Here is a 19702-nt window from a genome sequence, read left to right as displayed (position 1 = left end):
TGTTTTGCTATACACATGTTTATTCCCTTTGTGTGTATTGGGACAAAACAAAAAAAGGGAGGAAAGAAAGCAAATTCGACATAATGTCACACAAACCTCCAAAAATGGGCTGGACAAAAGTATTGGCACCCTTTCACAACTGCGGATAAATAAGAATGTTACAAGCATGTGATGCTCCTGTAAACTCACCTGGGGCAAGTAACAGGTGTGGGCAATATAGAAATCACACCTGAAAGCAGATAAAAAGGAGAGACGTTCACTTAACCTTTGCATTGTGTGTCTGTCTGTGCCACACTAAGCATGGACAACAGAAAGAGGAGACGAGAACTGTCTGAGGACCTGAGAACCAAAATTGTGGCAAAATATCAACAATCTCAAGGTTACAAGTCCATCTCCAGAGAACTAGATTTGCCTTTGTCCACAGTGCGCAACATTATCAAGAAGTTTGCAACCCATGGCACTGTAGCTAATCTCCCTGGTCGTGGACGGATGAGGAAAATTGATGAAAGATTGCAACGCAGAATAGTCCGGATGGTGGATAAGCAGCCCCAAACATGTTCCAAAGACATTCAAGCTGTCCTGCAGGCTCAGGGAGCATAAGTGTCAGCGCGAACTATCCGTCGACATTTAAATGAAATGAAACGCTATGGCAGGAGACCCAGGAGGACCCCACTGCTGACACAGAGACATAAAAAAGCAAGACTACAGTTTGCCAAAATGTACTTGAGTAAGCCAAAAGCCTTCTGGGAAAACGTCTTGTGGACAGATGAGACCAAGATAGAGCTTTTCGGTAAAGCACATCATTCTACTGTTTACCGAAAACGGAATGAGGCCTACAAAGAACAAAACACAGTACCTACGGTAAAATATGGTGGAGGTTCAATGATGTTTTGGGGTTGTTTTGCTGCCTCTGGCACTGGGTGCCTTGACTGTGTGCAAGGCATCATGAAATCTGAGGATTACCAAAGGATTTTGGGTCGCACTGTAGGGCCCAGTGTCAGAAAGCTGGGTTTGCGTCCAAGATCCTGGGTCTTCCAGCAGGACAATGACCCCAAACATACGTCAAAAAGCACTCAGAAATGGATGGCAAAGAAGCGCTGGAGAGTTCTGAAGTGGCCAGCAATGAGCCCAGATCTAAATCCCATTGAACACCTGTGGAGAGATCTTAAAATTGCTGTTGGGAAAAGGTGTCCTTCCAATAAGAGAGACCTGGAGCTGTTTGCAAAGGAAGAGTGGTCCAAAATTCCGGGTGAGAGGTGTCAGAAGCTTATTGATGGTTATAGGAAGCGACTGATTTCAGTTATGTTTTCCAAAGGGTGTGCAACCAAATATTAAGTTAAGGGTGCCAATACTTTTGTCCAGCCCATTTTTGGGGTTTTGTGTGACATTATGTCATATTTGCTTTTCTGCCTCTGTTTTATATTTGTTCCAATACATACAAAGGGAATAAACATGTGTATAGCAAAACATGTGTTAATGCAATACCTTTTTTGTGTGAAATACTTGATTTTCAGGAAAAATATCAAGGGTGCCAACAATTTCGGCCATGACTGTATATATATATGTTGCCAAAAATATTGGGACACCTGCCTTTACACGCACATGAACTTTAAGGGTATCCCAGTCATAGTCCGTAGGGTTCAATATAGAGTTGGCCCACCCTTTGCAGCTATAACAGCTTCAACTCGTCTGGGAAGGCTGTCCACCTGGTTTAGGAGTGTGTCTATGGGAATGTTTGACCATTCTGCCAGAAACGCTTTTGTGAGGTCAGGCCTGGCTCACAGTCTCTGCTCTAATTCATCCCAAAGGAGTTCTATCAGGTTGAGGTCAGGACTCTGCGCAGGCCAGTCATGTTCCTCCACCCCAAACTCGCTCATCCATGTCTTTACGGTCATGTTGAAACAGGAAAGAGTCATCCTCAAACTGTTCCCACAAAGTTGGGAGCATGAAATTGTTCAAAATGTCTTGGTATACTGACGCCTTAAGAGTTCCCTTCACTGGAACTAAGGGGGCAAGCCCAACCCCTGAAAAACAACCCCACACAGTAATCCCCCATCCACCAAACTCTACACTTGGCACAGGCAAGTACCGTTCTTGCAACCACCAAACCCAGACACGGTTATCAGACTGGCAGACAGAGAAGTGTGATTCGTCACTCCAGAGAACACGTCTCCACTGCTCTAGAGTCCAGTGGCGGTGTACTTTATGCCACTGCATCTGACGCTTTGCATTGCGCTTGGTGAAGTAAGGCTTGGATGCAGCTGCTTGGCAATGGAAACCCATTCCATGAAGCTCTCTATGCACTGTTGTGCTAATCTGAAAGCCACACAAAGTTTGGAGGTCTTTAGCTATTGACTCTGCAGACAGTTGGTGACTTCTGCGCACTGTAAATGCGCTGTCCTGCTCTGTCATTTTACGTGGCCTACCACTTCGTGGCCGAGTTGCTGTTTTTCCCAGTTGCTTCCACTTTGTTATAATACCACTAACAGTTGACCGTGGAATATTTAGTAGCAAGGAAATTTCACAGATATTGCACAGGTGGCAACCTATCACGGTACCACACTTGAATTCACTGAGCTCCTGAGAGCGACCCATTCTTTCACAAATGTTTGTAGAAGCATTCTGCATGCCTAGGTGCTTGATTTTATACACCTGTGGCCATGGAGATGATTGGAACACCTTAATCCAATGATTTAGAGGGACGTCCCAATACTTTTGGCAATATAGTGTATATGTTTTTCTCCTTCATTGGGTGTCTGGAGACTTCATCAAGTCCCCCCATGCAGCTGTGCAATAACAGATCACTTCTTATAGATCTACTGTTGGCTGCATATCGCCAGCAATACATCACCATAGCATTGATCTATTGCTACACGGAGATGCTGGACAGCTACACTACCAATGTAAACACAATGCGTAAGTATTGTGTTTCCAATGATCTGTTGAGTGCTGTGCAACAAGATCTGCAGCAAAGGAGTTGATCACTTTAGCTCTTGGGCTTAGTGCAGGATGCCAGCTGTCAGATGCTGACTGGGACCCGCAGGAGCGGCTGAGTTCAGGGGCCATTTTAAAACGGTGCTGGGGACCAATATACTTAATATATATTCTTTTGCAGAATATTTTCTAGGTTAAAACCCTGACATTTTTAAGTGATATATGTAAGAGATTGTAAGACCAGCACGTGTTGATACAGGTTGCTGCTGGTTTTGTGTGATGTTCATCAGATTTAAGCAATATACTACATATTGTTGAATTCTGCCGCTGCATAGCCTGCAGCAAGGAATAATTTAAATGGAGATTGTAGGGTACATGAAATGTGAGTTATTCATTAAGCTGCATTTGCAGTTTACCTGTTTAATAAATAATTGTTAACATCAAAGCACATTTAAAGCAAAAACTAAAAAAAAAAATGGGTATGTGGCAGCATATCAGTCCTTAGATGTGGTGGCTGTATTAGTTTTATTTTTTCTGGATTTGTTTCCTTTATTTTCACCTGGTAATTCTACCAGTAACATACTTCCTGTCCAAGGGCGACAACACCTGCTCACTACTCTTATCTATGGATGAGTAATGTTATCATCCTAGACAGATCTCCTGATTTTGACTAGAAACAATCCTCCTGTTCATCTCCATAACATAAGGGATGGGATGGGGCATTTGTAGGTTATGGAAGATAGCTTGGAAGAAAGATAACATTGTGTGAGATTTCTGTTCAACTCACACAAAGTGACAAGAACACCGCATTTCTGACAGGATTAACATGTATTTTCTGTACTTGCATAAACTATAGCACAAAAAAGAAAACAAATACATCCACCACATTTTAGGACTGGTAAGCTGCAATATATTACATCTTTTTTTCAAGCTAAATTCCACACACAAAGCAAACTTTAAATACAAATGTGGGAACTGCCATATTTCTGTTCATCTAGTCCTGAGATTTACACAGTCTTCTCACACAGCACACGGCACAACCAGCTTGGAAACCTGACATTTCTCAACACAGCTAGGTCGATTCACTGGCTTGTGATTGGAAAAAAAATAAGCAGAAAAGGGCTGGCCATACATTATACAATTTTCTCGAGATTTTTGGTTTAGATTTACCAAAAACCATATAATAGGAGGTCAAACCTAACAACACTTTCAAATGTATCCAATTAGGCAAGCTCTTGCACTACATAGTTGAAGGTAAATCTAAAGGAAATTGGGCAGACATTGGACAGAAAACTGTATAGTGTATGGCCAGCCAAAGACAGATGAGGTCATCTCTATTTTCCCTTCTCCTTGCAGCATAAGTGAATGCAGGACACTGGATTGGCCCCTAGCACTGCCCCTCCCTGTCTCAGTCTGTTTTGCTGTATAGGGAAGAGGCTAAAACAATCAAATTTAGGTATTTATTGCATTTAATGCACAATCATCATTTTTAAAAATACATAACTGCATTCATTGGTGTTTTTTTAAAATCAGTTTGGTGCTCGGCTTCAAAAATATCCCACTTTACATGGGTTTATACAGCCGCTTGCACCAATACCATTTGTACACATTTCTTAGCAAAACCATATAGTAGACTAATGCTTAAGTTCCCACCCGCAGCCAAACAAAAACATATGCTAAGTAACTTAGACTGCTTGTGCTGTATGAAAGTAAAGGTGACATTTCAGCTTCTCTCATTTTTATTTATCATGCACTTCTATTCTTGTAGAAATATTTTAGTTGTGCCTTTTATCCTTCTCCAACCCACCTTTCTGGAATGCGAACCCAGAGATCGCTGAAGCGGCGATGATTTTCTTTCCGATGCTTCTTCTTTTTGTATTTTCTTTTGGTTTTATCCATCATATGTATGTTGTCGGACATTGGCAGATCATGTGACAGCTCCTTGTCTCTTTGTATCTTTATTGGCTGCTTTAATTTGGAGCTTCTTGAAGAAGAAGTTGATGGAAAACCTGACGATAATGGCACGGGTGATAACTTTGAGGTGGATGGCCCTTTTTTACTTTTACCACTGCAAAAATACATTTTAAAATGTCAGAAACACTGAAAATAAAAAATAAAAAAAACAGTGTTGTTGTCTATGGTTAATGAACAGATTTCTTGTTTAATTTAAAGGAATGATAGATGAGATTTGATTGATCACTAGGGTTAACACTGTTACCGCGATCTTTTCTCAACTTTTCTTGCAAATATTCTCAACACTGTATGGAGTATTTTTGTTGAATCATATTTGGAAAATTACCTGGATTTAGGCTGGAAAATCAATATTTTTGCTCAACAGACACTGTCTCCGGCCAAAAGTAAGTTGATGGCACTTCAAATTATTGTGGTCATGTGTTTTCAATGAAGGTTCTGTTAATGCTACAGCATACAAAGCTACAGTCAGGTCCATAAATATTGGGACATCGACACAATTCTAACATTTTTGGCTCTATACACCACCAAAATGGATTTGAAATGAAACAAACAAGATGTGCTTTAACTGCAGACTTTCAGCTTTAATTTGAGGGTATTTACATCCAAATCAGGTGAATGGTGTAGGAATTACAACAGTTTGCATATGTGCCTCCCACTTGTTAAGAGACCAAAATTAATGGGACAGAATAATAATCATAAATCAAACTTTCACTTTTTAATACTTGGTTGCAAATCCTTTGCAGTCAATTACAGCCTGAAGTCTGAAACGCATAGACATCACCAGACGCTTGGTTTCATCCCTGGTGATGCTCTGCCAGGCCTCTACTACAACTGTCTTCAGTTCCTGCTTGTTCTTGGGGCATTTTTCCTTCAGTTTTGTCTTCAGCAAGTGAAATGCATGCTCAATCGGATTCAGGTCAAGTGATTGACTTGGCCATTGCATAACATTCCACTTCATTCCACTCCAATGAGTTGTGAAGTATTTGGCTGAATATGAGCAGATAATATTGCCCGAAACACTTCAGAATTCATCCTGCTGCTATTGTCAGCAGTCACATCATCAATAAATACAAGAGAACCAGTTCCATTGGCAGCCATACATGCCCACGCCATGAAACTACCACCATCTTGCTTCACTGATGAGGTGGTATGCTTAGGATCATGAGCAGTTCCTTTCCTTCTCCATACTCTTCTCTTCCCATCACTCGGGTACAAGTTGATCTTGGTCTCATCTGTCCATAGGATGTTGTTCCAGAACTGTGAAGGCTTTTTTAGATGTTGTTTGGTAAACTCTAATCTGGCCTTCCTGTTTTTGAGGCTCACCAATGGTTTCCATCTTGTGGTGAACCCTCTGTATTCACTCTGGTGAAGTCTTCTCTTGATTGTTGACTTTGACACACATACACCTACCTCCTGGAGAGTGTTCTTGACCTGGCCAACTGTTGTGAAAGGTGTTTTCTTCACCAGGGAAATAATTCTTCAGTCATCCACCACAGTTGTTCTCCGTGGTCTTCCGGGTCTTTTGGTGTTGCTGAGCTCACCGGTGCGTTCCTTCTTTTTAAGAATGTTCCAAACAGTTGTTTTGGCCACGCCTAATGTTTTTGCTATCTCTCTGATGGGTTTGTTTTGTTTTTCCAGCCTAATGATGGCTTGCTTCACTGATAGTGACAGCTCTTTGGATCTCATCTTGAGAGTTGACAGCAACAGATTCCAAATGCAAATAGCACACTTGAAATGAACTCTGGACCTTTTATCTGCTCATTGTAATTGGGATAATGAGGGAATAACACACACCTGGCCATGGAACAGATGAGAAGCCAATTGTCCCATTACTTTTGGTCCCTTAACAAGTGGGAGGCACATATGCAAACTGTTGTAATTCCTACACCGTTCACCTGATTTGGATGTAAATACCCTCAAATTAAAGCTGACAGTCTGCAGTTAAAGCACATCTTGTTCGTTTCATTTCAGATCCATTGTGGTGGTGTATAGAGCCAAAAATGTTAGAATTGTGTTGATGTCCCAATATTTATGGACCTGACTGTATTTAGAGAATTGTGCATTGTGGCAGCAGTTTGGGGAAAGACCATTTTCTATTTTAGCATGACTGTGCCCCTGTGCACAAGGTCAGTTCCTTAGATATGTGGTCTGACATGTTTGGTGAGGAGGAACACAAGTGACCTGCACAGAACTCTGACCACAACTATACTTAACACCTTTGAGATGAACTGGAATGATGATCGCAAGCTAGGTCTTCTGTCCAGCTTCACTACTTTACCTCACAAATGCACTTTTGGATAAATGGTCAATAAATAGGGAATTTATTGTTTCTCTCATTTAGCCTATGGGGCTGAGTGAGAGATATCTTGAGTTGTATGGCTAGGTTTGGACAGTTGTCACTGAATCATTCAGTGGGGAATTGTCTTACAATTCTTGTTCTGGTAACTCAACAGTTTAGATTTTCCCTCACATGTTGACCTGATCCTGATCCATCCTGGTGACAGTGGTCATTGGAACTAATAAAGAGAGTAAACCTCCCCAGTGAAGATATGTGAAGGGGCTGCCTAACACGCTAGCATTGACCAAAATCAGACATGCTGGTTGTTTGCTACTGGAGTGCACTGCAATGTACCGTAGTGTGTTACCAAATGTGGTGTGCGGCAACACCGGTGTGTACTGTTATACATTGTGTTGCAGTACACAGGTATGTACTGCAACACAATGTACAGCACCACAGTACACCAACCCAAGTAACCTGAACAGCCACAGTGCAGTGGTATAAATGGCCCTTAAATAACTTATCTTTTATTTTTTCCTATGATCAGAGTGTAACTAAATCCAAAACACAATTTTTATATACTGAAGCTAACCAGTCCTTAGATGTGGTGGTTGCATTAGTTGTTTTTATGTTAGTCTCAGGGTTTTCTTCCTTCATTTTCACTTGGTGATTCTGCCATTAACAAACCATCCTGTCCTAGGATATCAATGCTTATTGACAGTACCGTAGCTATAGAAAAGCAGTGTTACTACTGCTACTAAAGGGCAGATCCCCTTATTTGGTCAATGGCATCACCTGGGATCTTTGCCTCTGTATTTACTTTGCAATGGCAGCGATGGGACAGCTTCATTGTGGTGGTCTGTTGGGCAACACTCCTCAGGAATAAGTGAGATCCACATCCTTGTAGAACATTATTTATGTTGGACTTACATTAGGGGGCATTGTTTATTCTTTTTTTTTTTTTTATACCTGGTTCCTGCCCAGCCAATATACAAATGACAGCCAGACAGGAACTCTCTCATTCTTGTTGGTCATCATATGATGTCCTCCCCAGAACATGCCGTGTATGGGCGCCATGGGCCATGCTGCAGGGCAATTTGTTGCCCACTGTGTCCACTGGACACAGCTGATGACAGATCACTGTACCCATCCACCGCCGTTACCATTGCTGTGCCCAATCACGTGAGAATTGTACACAATTTTATTCATGCCATCCATTGTGTACTATTGTGTTGTTCGCTGTGACTGGTCACATTGATCACATGGTACAGACGGGCCAATCACAGCCCATCTGTACCATGTGATTAGCTGTGGCCAATCAAAGCTAAACACAACAAAACACAGTGAACACACTGGACGAATTGAATTCATTCAGTAAAAAATTATTGTTTATAATGGTGAAACTAACTTACCTGGAAACAAACCCTCTCAATCTATGGCAGTTTGGTTCAGAAGGTCGGGGTGCATGCCTGTTGCCTCTCCCCTTTTCCTGGCCACCTAGATCACATGCCTAGATAACAGTCTGGTTTGAATTGTAAGGTGAACTGCACACTATTTTTTTCTTAAAGAAACAGTACACAATTTTTGTAGTTTCTGCATTGTTCCTTTAAGAAAAAATGACATAGGGTACCCTATAAAATTCATAAAAGACCCTTATGAGGGCATCCAGCTTGGGTGGCTAGAAAAAGGGGCAATGAACATGCACCCCTCCTTCTGAACCACACTAGGTCACATGCCTCCAACATTGGGAGGGTACCTTGCAAGGGGTGGCAAAGCTTCCCTTTTGCAATGCATCTGATCCTCATGGTGATGCGGAAAAAGACCTGATTCCCATATCATGTCCACCAAAAGGGATGTGGGGGTCTGTGAGGACTTTTGGAATCTGGAAGCCCTCTTTAAAATAAGGATGCCCTGATATATCATTACCACGGTAATGAGTACTGGGTGGTTGGTACCCACTGGGTGGTTCACAAAAAAAGAAATGGCAAATAAAGATAAAATACCCACACTGTAGAAAAAGTCCTTTATAAAAAAAAACTAATAAATAATGGCCTCAATGTAAATCTAAGTCAATATGTCAATCGATGTAGATCCAAATCAATCACAATGAGCAACACCGGACAATAGGCCTACTGCCACAACAGTGCTTCCCCATCACAACTTCCAACACAAATGATAGCTCCCTAACACCACTGTAATGTAAAGAACAGCACTGGGGTACCAGGGCGATTTCAATTACCAAATTTGGTCAATCATTTGGTAAATTATTATTCTGGCCAATGAAATGAATTAACGCCCAAGCACTTGACGCCTGTAAATGCGCCTAAGTGCTTGTAAAAAGTGTTAGACACTTTTACAAGGATCAGGCATTTTTTCTGCCAAAAGGAGGAGCATTTTTAAAACGTCCTGCGTGCATGAGGCCTAAGGGTCTGCCTGACAGTACAAAAATGTAATAGATTTATTTGGTAGATCCTCATATTACATAGATTTGGCAAAGTCAGATTTTAGTGTTTTGGTGATTATTTTGGAAAATGTTTTATTTGTGGTATAGCTAACTAGGTAAGTAAAAATCTCCCAGAAGGCAGAAGCCTTCTTTAACTAAAAAGATGGTATGACTAAGCTCAAAACTCATTTGGAAGAATTAATAAAAAGTGTCTAAGACAGACTTTGTCTCAACAGGACCACAGCCTTCTCAGACATTTTTTTCTTTATTTCTTTGTGCATATTTTTATTAATTATCTTCTTTGTGATAGCATAATAATCTGGATCCTACCTTGTGATTGACCGCCCAGCAGGAGTGTGATGTACATCATAGCCATATCTTCTTAACACATCGATGACGGTGTTGTTTCCCATAAAATGCCCTATTGAAAGATTTAGAGTTTTTTTTTTTTACTTTTTGTTTTTAAAAACATAAAAATATTGTTGGTAGTACTTACTTATATTTAACAATAACATTAAAGAAGGGAAATTGTTGCTGTCATACAATAATGAAAGAATAATTCTGTCATTTAAGTTTTAGGCAAAAATTTACACTGCTCTTCAATGATAACTGCCCCTACAATAACTGCGTAATATTTTTTTTTGTTCTGAGTTATAAATACAGTACTATTATTATTATTGTTATACAGGATTTATATAGCGGCAACAGTTTGCGCAGCGCTTTACAAAGTGAAGGTAGATATTACACTTACAATACAATTTGGTACAAGAGGAAACAGAGGGCACTGCTCGTTAGAGCTTACAATCTAGGAGGAAGGGTTGAGTAATACAAAAGGTAATAGCTGTGGGGGGATGAGCTGATGGAGGAAATAAATGGCAGTTTACTAGGTAGAAGTAGGATAGGCTTCTTTAAAGAGAGAGCTTTTCAGGGATTGTCTAAAGGTGGATAGATTAGGAGATAGCCGGACACATTGGGGTAGGGAGTTCCATAGGATGGGAGAAGCTCGGGAGAAGTCCTGGAGGTGAGCATGGGAGGAAGTGACACAGGAACTAGAGAGCAGAAGGTCTTGGGAGGATCGAAGAGAGTGGTTTGGCTGATATTTTGAGAGCAGATTGGTGATGCAGCTGGGGGCTGAGTTGTAGATGGCTTTGTAAGTTGTTAATATTTTGAATTTTATTCGTTGGGCGAGTGGAAGCCAGTGGAGGGATTGGCAAAGAGGGGTAGCAGACACTGAACGGTTGGAAAGGTGGATGAGCCTGGCAGCAGTATTCACAATGGACTGGATAAAAGCAAGCAAAGGACTGCATCTGGTGCAGTTTTGACACCACTGGTTTAGTCCATATTAGAAAATACTGATTTGATTTGTTGTGTTGGATGACAATGCTATTATTTTATTCTAGATTTTACAGGCATTGCTTATGTTATTTTTCCATTGTTTAGTATCCTGGTATATTTAAAAGAAAAAAAAATAGGATTTTTGTACTCATTGTAGAATCCTTTTCTTGGAGTTAATTTAAGGACACAGGAGTCAGAGATACTCGGGTTACACTGCCCTCTACAGGAGGATCTGGACACTGGCAAATAAAATGACTAGCCTGGTATAACCCATCCCACTACAAGCATGCATCAATTTTATAATAAGCAATGGCCAGAATAACACCATAAACACAAAGGGATGGGATCTCAGATAAGGCCAAGAAAAAGATTTTATAATGAATACAAAAATCCTATTTTCTTGTTCCTTGGATTCAAAGACATTTGGGACATCCAAAACAAGTCCAGTTGAGGATTGGTCAACACGGAAAACAAAATGCCAACAATCCTATTTTAAAACAGCAGATTAAAACTAAGAACTTCCTGCAGCTCTGAAGGGACTAGTCCTGCTGTCTGAAGGGCATGGTAAAAATTAGAAAACATATGAACATAAGAGCAGATAGCAGCCTTGCAAATCTGGGAAACAGTTGTTTAATGTTGAAAGTCCAAGGAGCACTCACAGATCTAGTAATATAATGATGGGCATGGAGGTACTCTTTTTAGCTCTGTGGTTAGACTCCACAATCAAAATTGCAACTTGACCCATGAAATCCTGTATACCTGCACTGAATATGCAGATAGCTGCATAAAAAGAATACCTTCACCAGCATGTTGTAAAGTCCTGAATGAAGAAAAAAACTCTTGAGGAAAATTTTTTAAAAATGGTTAGTCAAAATGGTTAAACTTTTCTCAACACAGAAAAGGTGTCCATCCTCCAAGGACACTAGCAAGAAACAGAGGCATTCTGGGAATGGGAGGGGTTATACCAGGCTAGTTAATTTTTTTTGCTTGTGTCAAAATCATCTTGTAGGTGGCAGTATAACCCCAAATCGTGTGTCCCTCCATAAACAAGAAAGAAATTATCTTTTTGTTAAACTTTTGTATACCATACATAATTGCTACATTTTGCAATGTAATGCTATTATAATTCGTTTTAAAATCCTGTCAGCAGGCAAGTAAAATTTACTGAAACTAAAAAATTTTAGTTACTGCTTTTGAACCACCTGCCTACCAGGCCAATTCTGACATTTATGTCCTGCATGTAAAATTATCATTTTTTTGCTAGAAAATTATTTAGAAATCCCAAAACATGATATATTTTTTGAATCAAAGACCCTAGAGAACAAAATGATGGGTGATGCAATTTTTTATGTTACACGGTAGTTGTGCAGCAATTGTTTGGGGAAAGAATACACTTTTAATGAGCACAATCACAATATAATACCATTTGTTTTGTAAAATATGTCACACTTTAAAACTCTGCATACCAGTGGAATGGCGACAAATTACAGTACTTTAAATTATCCATAGGTGACACTTTAAAAGCCTTTACAGGTTACTAGTTTAGAGTTACTCAGAAGGTCTGGTGCTAGAATTATTTGGTGGTAAAATTATTGCTCTTACTCTGATGTTCATGATGTTACCTTACATGTGTGGTGCGATCACTGTTTACATATGCGTGTGGGAGTGACGTGTGCTTTCACCTTAGTGCATGAGCACAGGGGAATGAGGGTGCTTTAATTTTTTTAATTTGCTTTTATGTTTACACTCTACTTTTTTTTTTGATCACTTTTATGCTATCAGAAGGGATGAACAACCCTTGTGATAGCATGGGCCATGACATGTCCTCTTTATGTAGGGATCTGGGGTTTATTAGACCCCAGATCTCTCCTCTGGCCTCCAATGCAGCCGATCAGACACATATTGGTCTGACTGGCTGCTTCAATAGCCGGTAACCAGCTAGTAAACAGAGCCAAAACCAGACATGACGAAGTCCCCGTTGATTCCAGTTTAGTGTATATCCACTCGAATTACTGTGAAAGAGAATCACCGGCACAAAAATTGATAATGAGATCATTGTTGTAGTCTCAACCATGATCCCAGTATAATCACTTCAATACCAGGCCGTATATATACGTACGTGGTATTGAAGTGGCTAACCACGGCAGCTTCAGGTGTTCTGTATACTGTGTAATAGTAATTTCCTGGTTATTTGATTGACACATTACTTTTTCCAGCTGTTTGCCTCTTCTTACAACACTGGGGCTGATCTGATATGAATTTAACTAGCATACTCTTCCACTTAGCACTGATAAAGAAGAAAAAGATTGCCAGTATCTACATAGAAATAGATATATACAAAGAGTTTGTTAACTTTTTTAATGTATATAATGAAATCGGAGATGGTTGTGTTTTTTTCCGCAAAAGCAGAGTTTCACTTGCAGAGAATGTGATATGAATAATTACTAATTTGTCAATGTGCTGTAAGAGATCTTTCTGACCAAGTGGAAATTGTCATGCTTGGCAGCATTTTAAATCAGAGTGCTTAAGTAAAATATGGTGTAACAAGAATATCTTTTTCAGATGGCTTTCCAAAAACAGGCAGTAAACCCTGATATAGGATCAAATTGTGAGCTCATATATTGTACCTTTTACAAGGGTGCTATTTTCAATTTTTCTGATTAGAAAAAAAGTACATTTTTGGCTATATTTCTCATCATTATTCAATAATTTTCCTTCCAAAGCTTTGGTTGGGTTTTACACTATCTTTTGAATTATAGTGCTAAGTTAGTACAAAACTAAAGACCTGTAATTTAGGCCTCATATTTGCAGCCACAGCAGCCTACTTTACTTTGAAAGGACTCATCAACCGCTAGTCTACCAGCTTCTACTATCATTCAGGAATCAGAAAGATGGTTATGTACCGTATAATCATTCTTTTAGGTCTATATGTAATGACATCATTCAGTGAGGCGTCTCTGAATCTCTATATAATACAGATGCTTTAAAGTCACACTAAACTCTAGATTTTTTTTGTCATTGAAAAATCATTCAATTTATTCTTAACTCAGAAAGTAACTTATATTGCTCTCAGCCAGCCTCCATATTTCTTTTTTTGCTCTTGTTGTGATCTGACTTTCTGGTAAAAGGTGGCTTCATTTGTTCTCCATGGTCCCATTGTATGTTGGAATGTGGCCACCCTGTCTTGCTCGCTCATGAGATGGATCAGGGACTATGGACTATGGGATTTGTAATGTGCACAGAGAGGTGAACATGACCCCAAGTAAAGGGAACTGCTCATTCCAAACAAATGGAACTGCAAAGGTGCTCACAGACTATAGATGACAGAGACTGCACCAAGAGATAATGTCTATGATAAACCCAACAGCAGTAGCTGAGACTACTGAGGGGAAGACAGTTATTGAACAAGTTGGAAAACCCTTAGACAATCACTATTCTTAGTTAAATTCACACTGGAGGTGTCCACAGCTTGCTTCCCCAGCTATACTCCATAGTTGAAACACAAAGAGTTTCCACAATGTGACCAATCGTGTACTGCCCAGATATCTGAGGACTGTTGAACTGTGTCTGTATAGAAAAGTTAACTCCAACATCAGCAATGTACTTTCCAAAGTAATAAGTAAAATCCAGGCAGTAAAGAGAGGTCCTGGATTGTAAGCTCCAAGGAGCAGGGCCCTCCTATCCCTCTTGTATTGAACTGTATTGTTGCTGTATTGTCTCCCGTTATATTGTAAAGCGCTGAGAAAACTGTTGGTGCTATATAAATCCTGTATAATAATAATAATATTTCCTAGCCAGATACTAATACTTAGTTTGCATTGGGACATAGAAGGTACACTTTTGTTTCCATAGCTAATTTGAATTTATACCTTTGTGCTGTTTCTTCTATTGTTCTTCAAATCTATAGTATATTCTGTGCAATAGGTGAAGCTAGTTATCTACAATATTATTAAACATTCAATTAATGTGATGGGAAATAGTCTACTGACTGCTCAACCACACACTTTTTCATAGGGTACAATAGATGAACAAGAGATAAGGAAATGAGGTCACATCAAAGTACAAATATAAAATGATCAATTCTCACCAGCTCCAAATGCAAAGAAAAAGCTTTTCTCTGGAAACTCCTCAAGCAGATCTTTCACTCTCCTCCCCATTCGCTCATTCCTCTTATATATAAGCTCTTGTCGAAAATAGTTATCAATCTCCTGTGCAGTTATTCGTTCATGATGTGGCAATGAAGCATTTATAAAATTAGGCACCTGCAAAAACATGTATGGTGATGGTTTTTGCACAATCACAAGACAAACAAAAAAGTAACAAAAATGATCATGCAGGCCACCAATCCTCCACTACAAGTGCCAAAAAGACATTAAAGTCCAGGCTAAGGCTTCATTGACAATGGCACTCCTGCATTTAGCTACCTTTAGCATCCTTATTAGTGCTGATCTAAGCCACTCCATGTAATAAGAACTTATTCTGAGCTGTGAATAAAACCCAGCTGAGGTCTTAAAAATAATTGCTAAAAAGCTACTGTTATGAAAGCCAAGCACAGTTGTAAAATGCCAGTAGATAAGAGCTCTAGGATACTTCCAGACAATCCTTTCTGTTTTATCGAAAAATGCTATTTGTTTACAAAGTTCAATAGCTGAAGCCCATATTTCTGTATACAAATGACTCATAAGTGTGACTCATTTCTATTTGTTTAAAAATGTAAAACTAAAGTTGACCTCAAACCATTATAATTCTCTTTTAATCTGTCAGCACTTACTGAACTGTTTGCTAAACCAACTTGGGAATCAGATGGGCCAGATACATCTTTACATCTCCCTTGGCATGCAAAGGATCGATAAAATAACTATAAACTGTGTATGTGTATATATATATATATATATATATATATATATATATTTTAGAGAGAGAGAGAGCATAAGGTAACATACTTGCGAAGAATCATGGTTAAAGATGATGGAATTCAGATCTCCACAGTTGTAATGCTTAATGAGGTCCTCTGTTGTGTACGGAGCTTGAAGGCTGCCTGCTCTACGGCTCTCCTGTTGTAAGAGGGTCTGGTTTAGGGCAAATATAACCTGTAAAATAAAACAAACTATATGGTAAAATTAAGTAACTAATCAGTTTGGAAGAATATCTATAACATATAAAAATATTTCATTTTCAATTTTTTAAATTGATTTTAAACAAAGTTAATGTTGTATGATATATAAAAAGTAATACCGTGAACAATACATTTTTTCTATTCTTACACATCTAAGCACAAACTACTGCACAGTCAAATGTCTTCAATTTCTAAAAGTCAAGATACAATAGCCTTATGTTACTGCCATGCACTGAAAGCATTTTGATTTCTGGTGAATGGATCAACACACATATGAATTCACTGAATATTCAGCTTTTCTTGTCTCTGTAACATTTACATAAATATGGACTCCACTGACTTTGTGTGCTGACACTGCAGTGCCCATTCATAAGTTCTGTATACTCAAATGTGTGCCTCCAGCTATGAACAAATTTGACAGTAAAGCCAAAAATGTATCCCCAAGCTTTTCTCACAGGTGATGGATGTGATTTCACATTTATATTTTTCAGATCAAAGCAAATATAGCTCCACATACCCCTGCAAAACCCTAAAATAAAGAGGTGTTACAACAGTGTGTGTTATTTAAAGTTTGTTCCAACCTGTGCTTGAAATGACATTATCAAAGTAGCACTGTTAAATGTCAGAAAACACTAAACCATTTTGGACTAATGGGGTTAGTATATTACAACTCCCAGTTATCATGTGTTTCAAATTGATCAAGACACTTCACCAGGGTGTGTGCTTCCTACGCTGATAAGCAATGCAACAGTGCTTTTAATTAAACTGACAAGATAGTGTCTATAAATGGTATGTGTCATGTGATCACAAGAAATCAATGACTTGCTACTAATAATCTGTGCTTGGCTAGATAACTGGTTTACGAGCTCTCGGGTAAAAGAAACTGCTCTAAATAAGATGTTTTATTAAAATAAAGAAATACATACATCAACATTTCTTGATCTAAATAAAACTGGTCTTGCATGGGCCAGTCTGTTTAAAAATGAATGATTAGACCCCTTTTCAAGCACTGTGCACATACTGTATATTTAGTTAATGTCTGCAGATCTTGGTTATTCCTAATCACCTCTATGTTACTGACAGAGAAATAATTCTAACCTGCTTGCAAAGCTAAAGGAAGACAATCGAGATCTGTGTATACAATCCTTAACACTATATACACACTGTGTTCTGTTGGCTCCAATCTAAGCATTGATAGTGTGATCTCTGTAATGTACAGTTGTGATGAGATAGCGATAACTTCAATCTCTGATGGACACCACAGTCAGTGACTCAATGAGAATGACATCTTGTAGATCAGGGGTGGGCAAACTTTTTGACTTGAGGGCCGCAATGGGTTCATATATTGGACCCGGGGGCCGGACCAAGAGTAGATATAGTAATTCATCCCCCATAGTAATTCATCCCCCATAGTAATTCATCCCCCATATAGTAATTCATCCCCCATAGTAATTTATCCCCCATAATAATTAATCCCACATAGTAATTAATCCCCCATATAGTAATTCATCCCCTATAGTAATTCATCCCCCATATAGTAATTCATCCCCCATAGTAATTCATCCCCCATATAGTAATTAATCCCCCATATAGTAATTCATCCCCCATAGTAATTCATCCCCCATATAGTAATTCATCCCCCATATAGTAATTCATCCCCCATATAGTAATTCATTCCCCATATTAATTCATCCCTCATATAGTATTTCATCCCCCATAGTACTATTCCCCCCCAAGTAGTAAGCCAAGTCCCCCGTGTCAATTTACTTACCTTTGCTCCGCGTGTTCCTCTCACCGTGTTCCCGCGCCGTTCCGGTCTTCAGGGCGGACTGTGAGAGGAGCCTAGCTCCCCTCACGTTCGTCACGCTGCCCCGCCTACACACATCCTGACAGCCATCCTGACAGTATCACGCTCCGCGGGCCGGATTAAAAGGTCCGCCGGGCCGTAGTTTGCCCATTGCTGTTGTAGATCTTGTGAAGTTTATTCCATAAACTGAGAGAACCTTACAACAATGAAATTCCATAGGTCAAAAGAACATGCTGTTTCCTGCTCCATGCCATGAGGCTTACTGCAATGCATCTCTGGGAGAGGGGGAGGGCTATCTATGCAGCACTAGCCAAACCAAAGGAAAGGGAGGAGCAGAGACAAAACACTGAAAACATCCAAAGGCATATGACAGTCAACAGTGAAACATGACACACTGGTAGCACAGAAAATGCTTGTATTGGGCAATAAACACCATCTATGGCTTTATACTTTACAATCAAATTTTTTACTAAAATCATGAATTTGATAGGCCTGTTTAATCAAATTAGGTGTTGGAAAAAACAATTGGCATCCTGGCACTAGAAACAAAACAATAAGTGCTATTTCCCTACATAGTTTTGGCAAAAACACTGATTGACTTTCCAAACAATAATCTAATAAACGGATTGACTTGGCATGCTTAGTTGAAAATGGAGAAACAGAGGATAGGACAACTGATTGAACAGATGTTAGTGTTTTTGTTGTGAAGGTCTAGATACTGGTGGGGTGGGGATTGGCTTATTTAGGTTGCATAATACTATAAGCCTTTCATATGCAGATGACTTCTTTGATCCCATGTGGATAAAAGGGCAACGCAGGGGGGTCTTTTTGTCTTAAAAAAAAAAAGAATTTAATGTCTGATGGACCCTTGTTCTTCTCCCACCCCCTTGAGATAATGTGGGGCTTCACTATCATTGCATAGGGAACATGACAGCTGCAGAAATATAGCCAGAGAGCATTCATGATTGTTTCCTTTACCAGACAGTTCACACATTTCCTTCTGAAACGTCAACCATTTTAAACAAAACTGTGCTCTATGTTGTGGACTTGCACATTGAAAGTGGTGGCAGAACTTATAGGCAATCTTTCTAGCCCAATTGCATTAGTTTATTTGAACTCTACAAAAGAGCAACACAAAGTTATTGGGCCCGATGACTCACATTTCCTACTTGTACTTTTTGCAGAATGCTGCATACTAGCTAGCGTAATACATTTAAAAAAAATTCATATAAAATCTGACTGCAATGATGATACTTATAGGCAGGTACCTGTAACAGGTGAAAGGTGTCCCCCAAAAAGAAGCACCCCTTTAAAGGACAGGTATTCCAGAATGATGGCCCTTCCACATATCTGTTGCCCGGGTGGAAGTGCAGCAGCAACTGGGAAAAAGTTTATGTGTAACTTATTTCTCCCTCAATGGCCCATCAAGACTGCTACCATCCAGTCCAATGACCTGGTAAGGCTACCTGCAGACCCCTTAGCAAATCACCTTGGATGCAAGTTTGAAAAAAAACATGAGCAAATGTTAAAATAGTGAAACTTGAAAACATGAGGCCTCACACGTTCCTTGGCACGCAGTGTGGTGACTTCTTGCAGAGGCTGCGCACAGCTATGACTGGAAAACCTCAAGTATATCTATAACGTCTTCCATCGTGTGGAGAGCAGGGGAAGGTGTACTCCCTGTCTGGGTTGTCTTCTCCTGTCTGTGTCCCCACACAGAGATTTCCCATCACTTCCTGTCCTCTACACACAACAGGAAGTGAGGAAACCCCTCAAGCTTGTTCTGTTGAAGTGGAACCTTAGTCAGAAAATGAA

General features: G+C 39.6%; 1 protein-coding gene across 1 annotated transcript in view; it reads right to left on the bottom strand.

Annotated features, from left to right (window-relative positions):
• Positions 1-19702, bottom strand: part of LOC149467965 (metalloprotease TIKI1-like) — a 185344-nt gene that overhangs the window by 23486 nt on the left and 142156 nt on the right. Inside the window, exons 3-6 of the mRNA XM_089670859.1 lie at positions 15908-16054; positions 15052-15226; positions 9960-10050; positions 4742-5002 (exon numbers count right to left, since the gene is read on the bottom strand). Coding sequence (XP_089526985.1) covers positions 4742-5002; positions 9960-10050; positions 15052-15226; positions 15908-16054 — 674 coding nt within the window. The remainder of the gene's footprint in view (positions 1-4741; positions 5003-9959; positions 10051-15051; positions 15227-15907; positions 16055-19702) is intronic.

The sequence above is a fragment of the Staurois parvus genome, unplaced genomic scaffold (assembly GCF_062004578.1).
Source record: "Staurois parvus isolate SC_StPar_1 unplaced genomic scaffold, SC_StPar_1.0 ptg000096l, whole genome shotgun sequence".
Taxonomy (NCBI): Eukaryota; Metazoa; Chordata; class Amphibia; order Anura; family Ranidae; genus Staurois; species Staurois parvus.
This window is presented reverse-complemented; position numbering and strand designations above follow the sequence as displayed.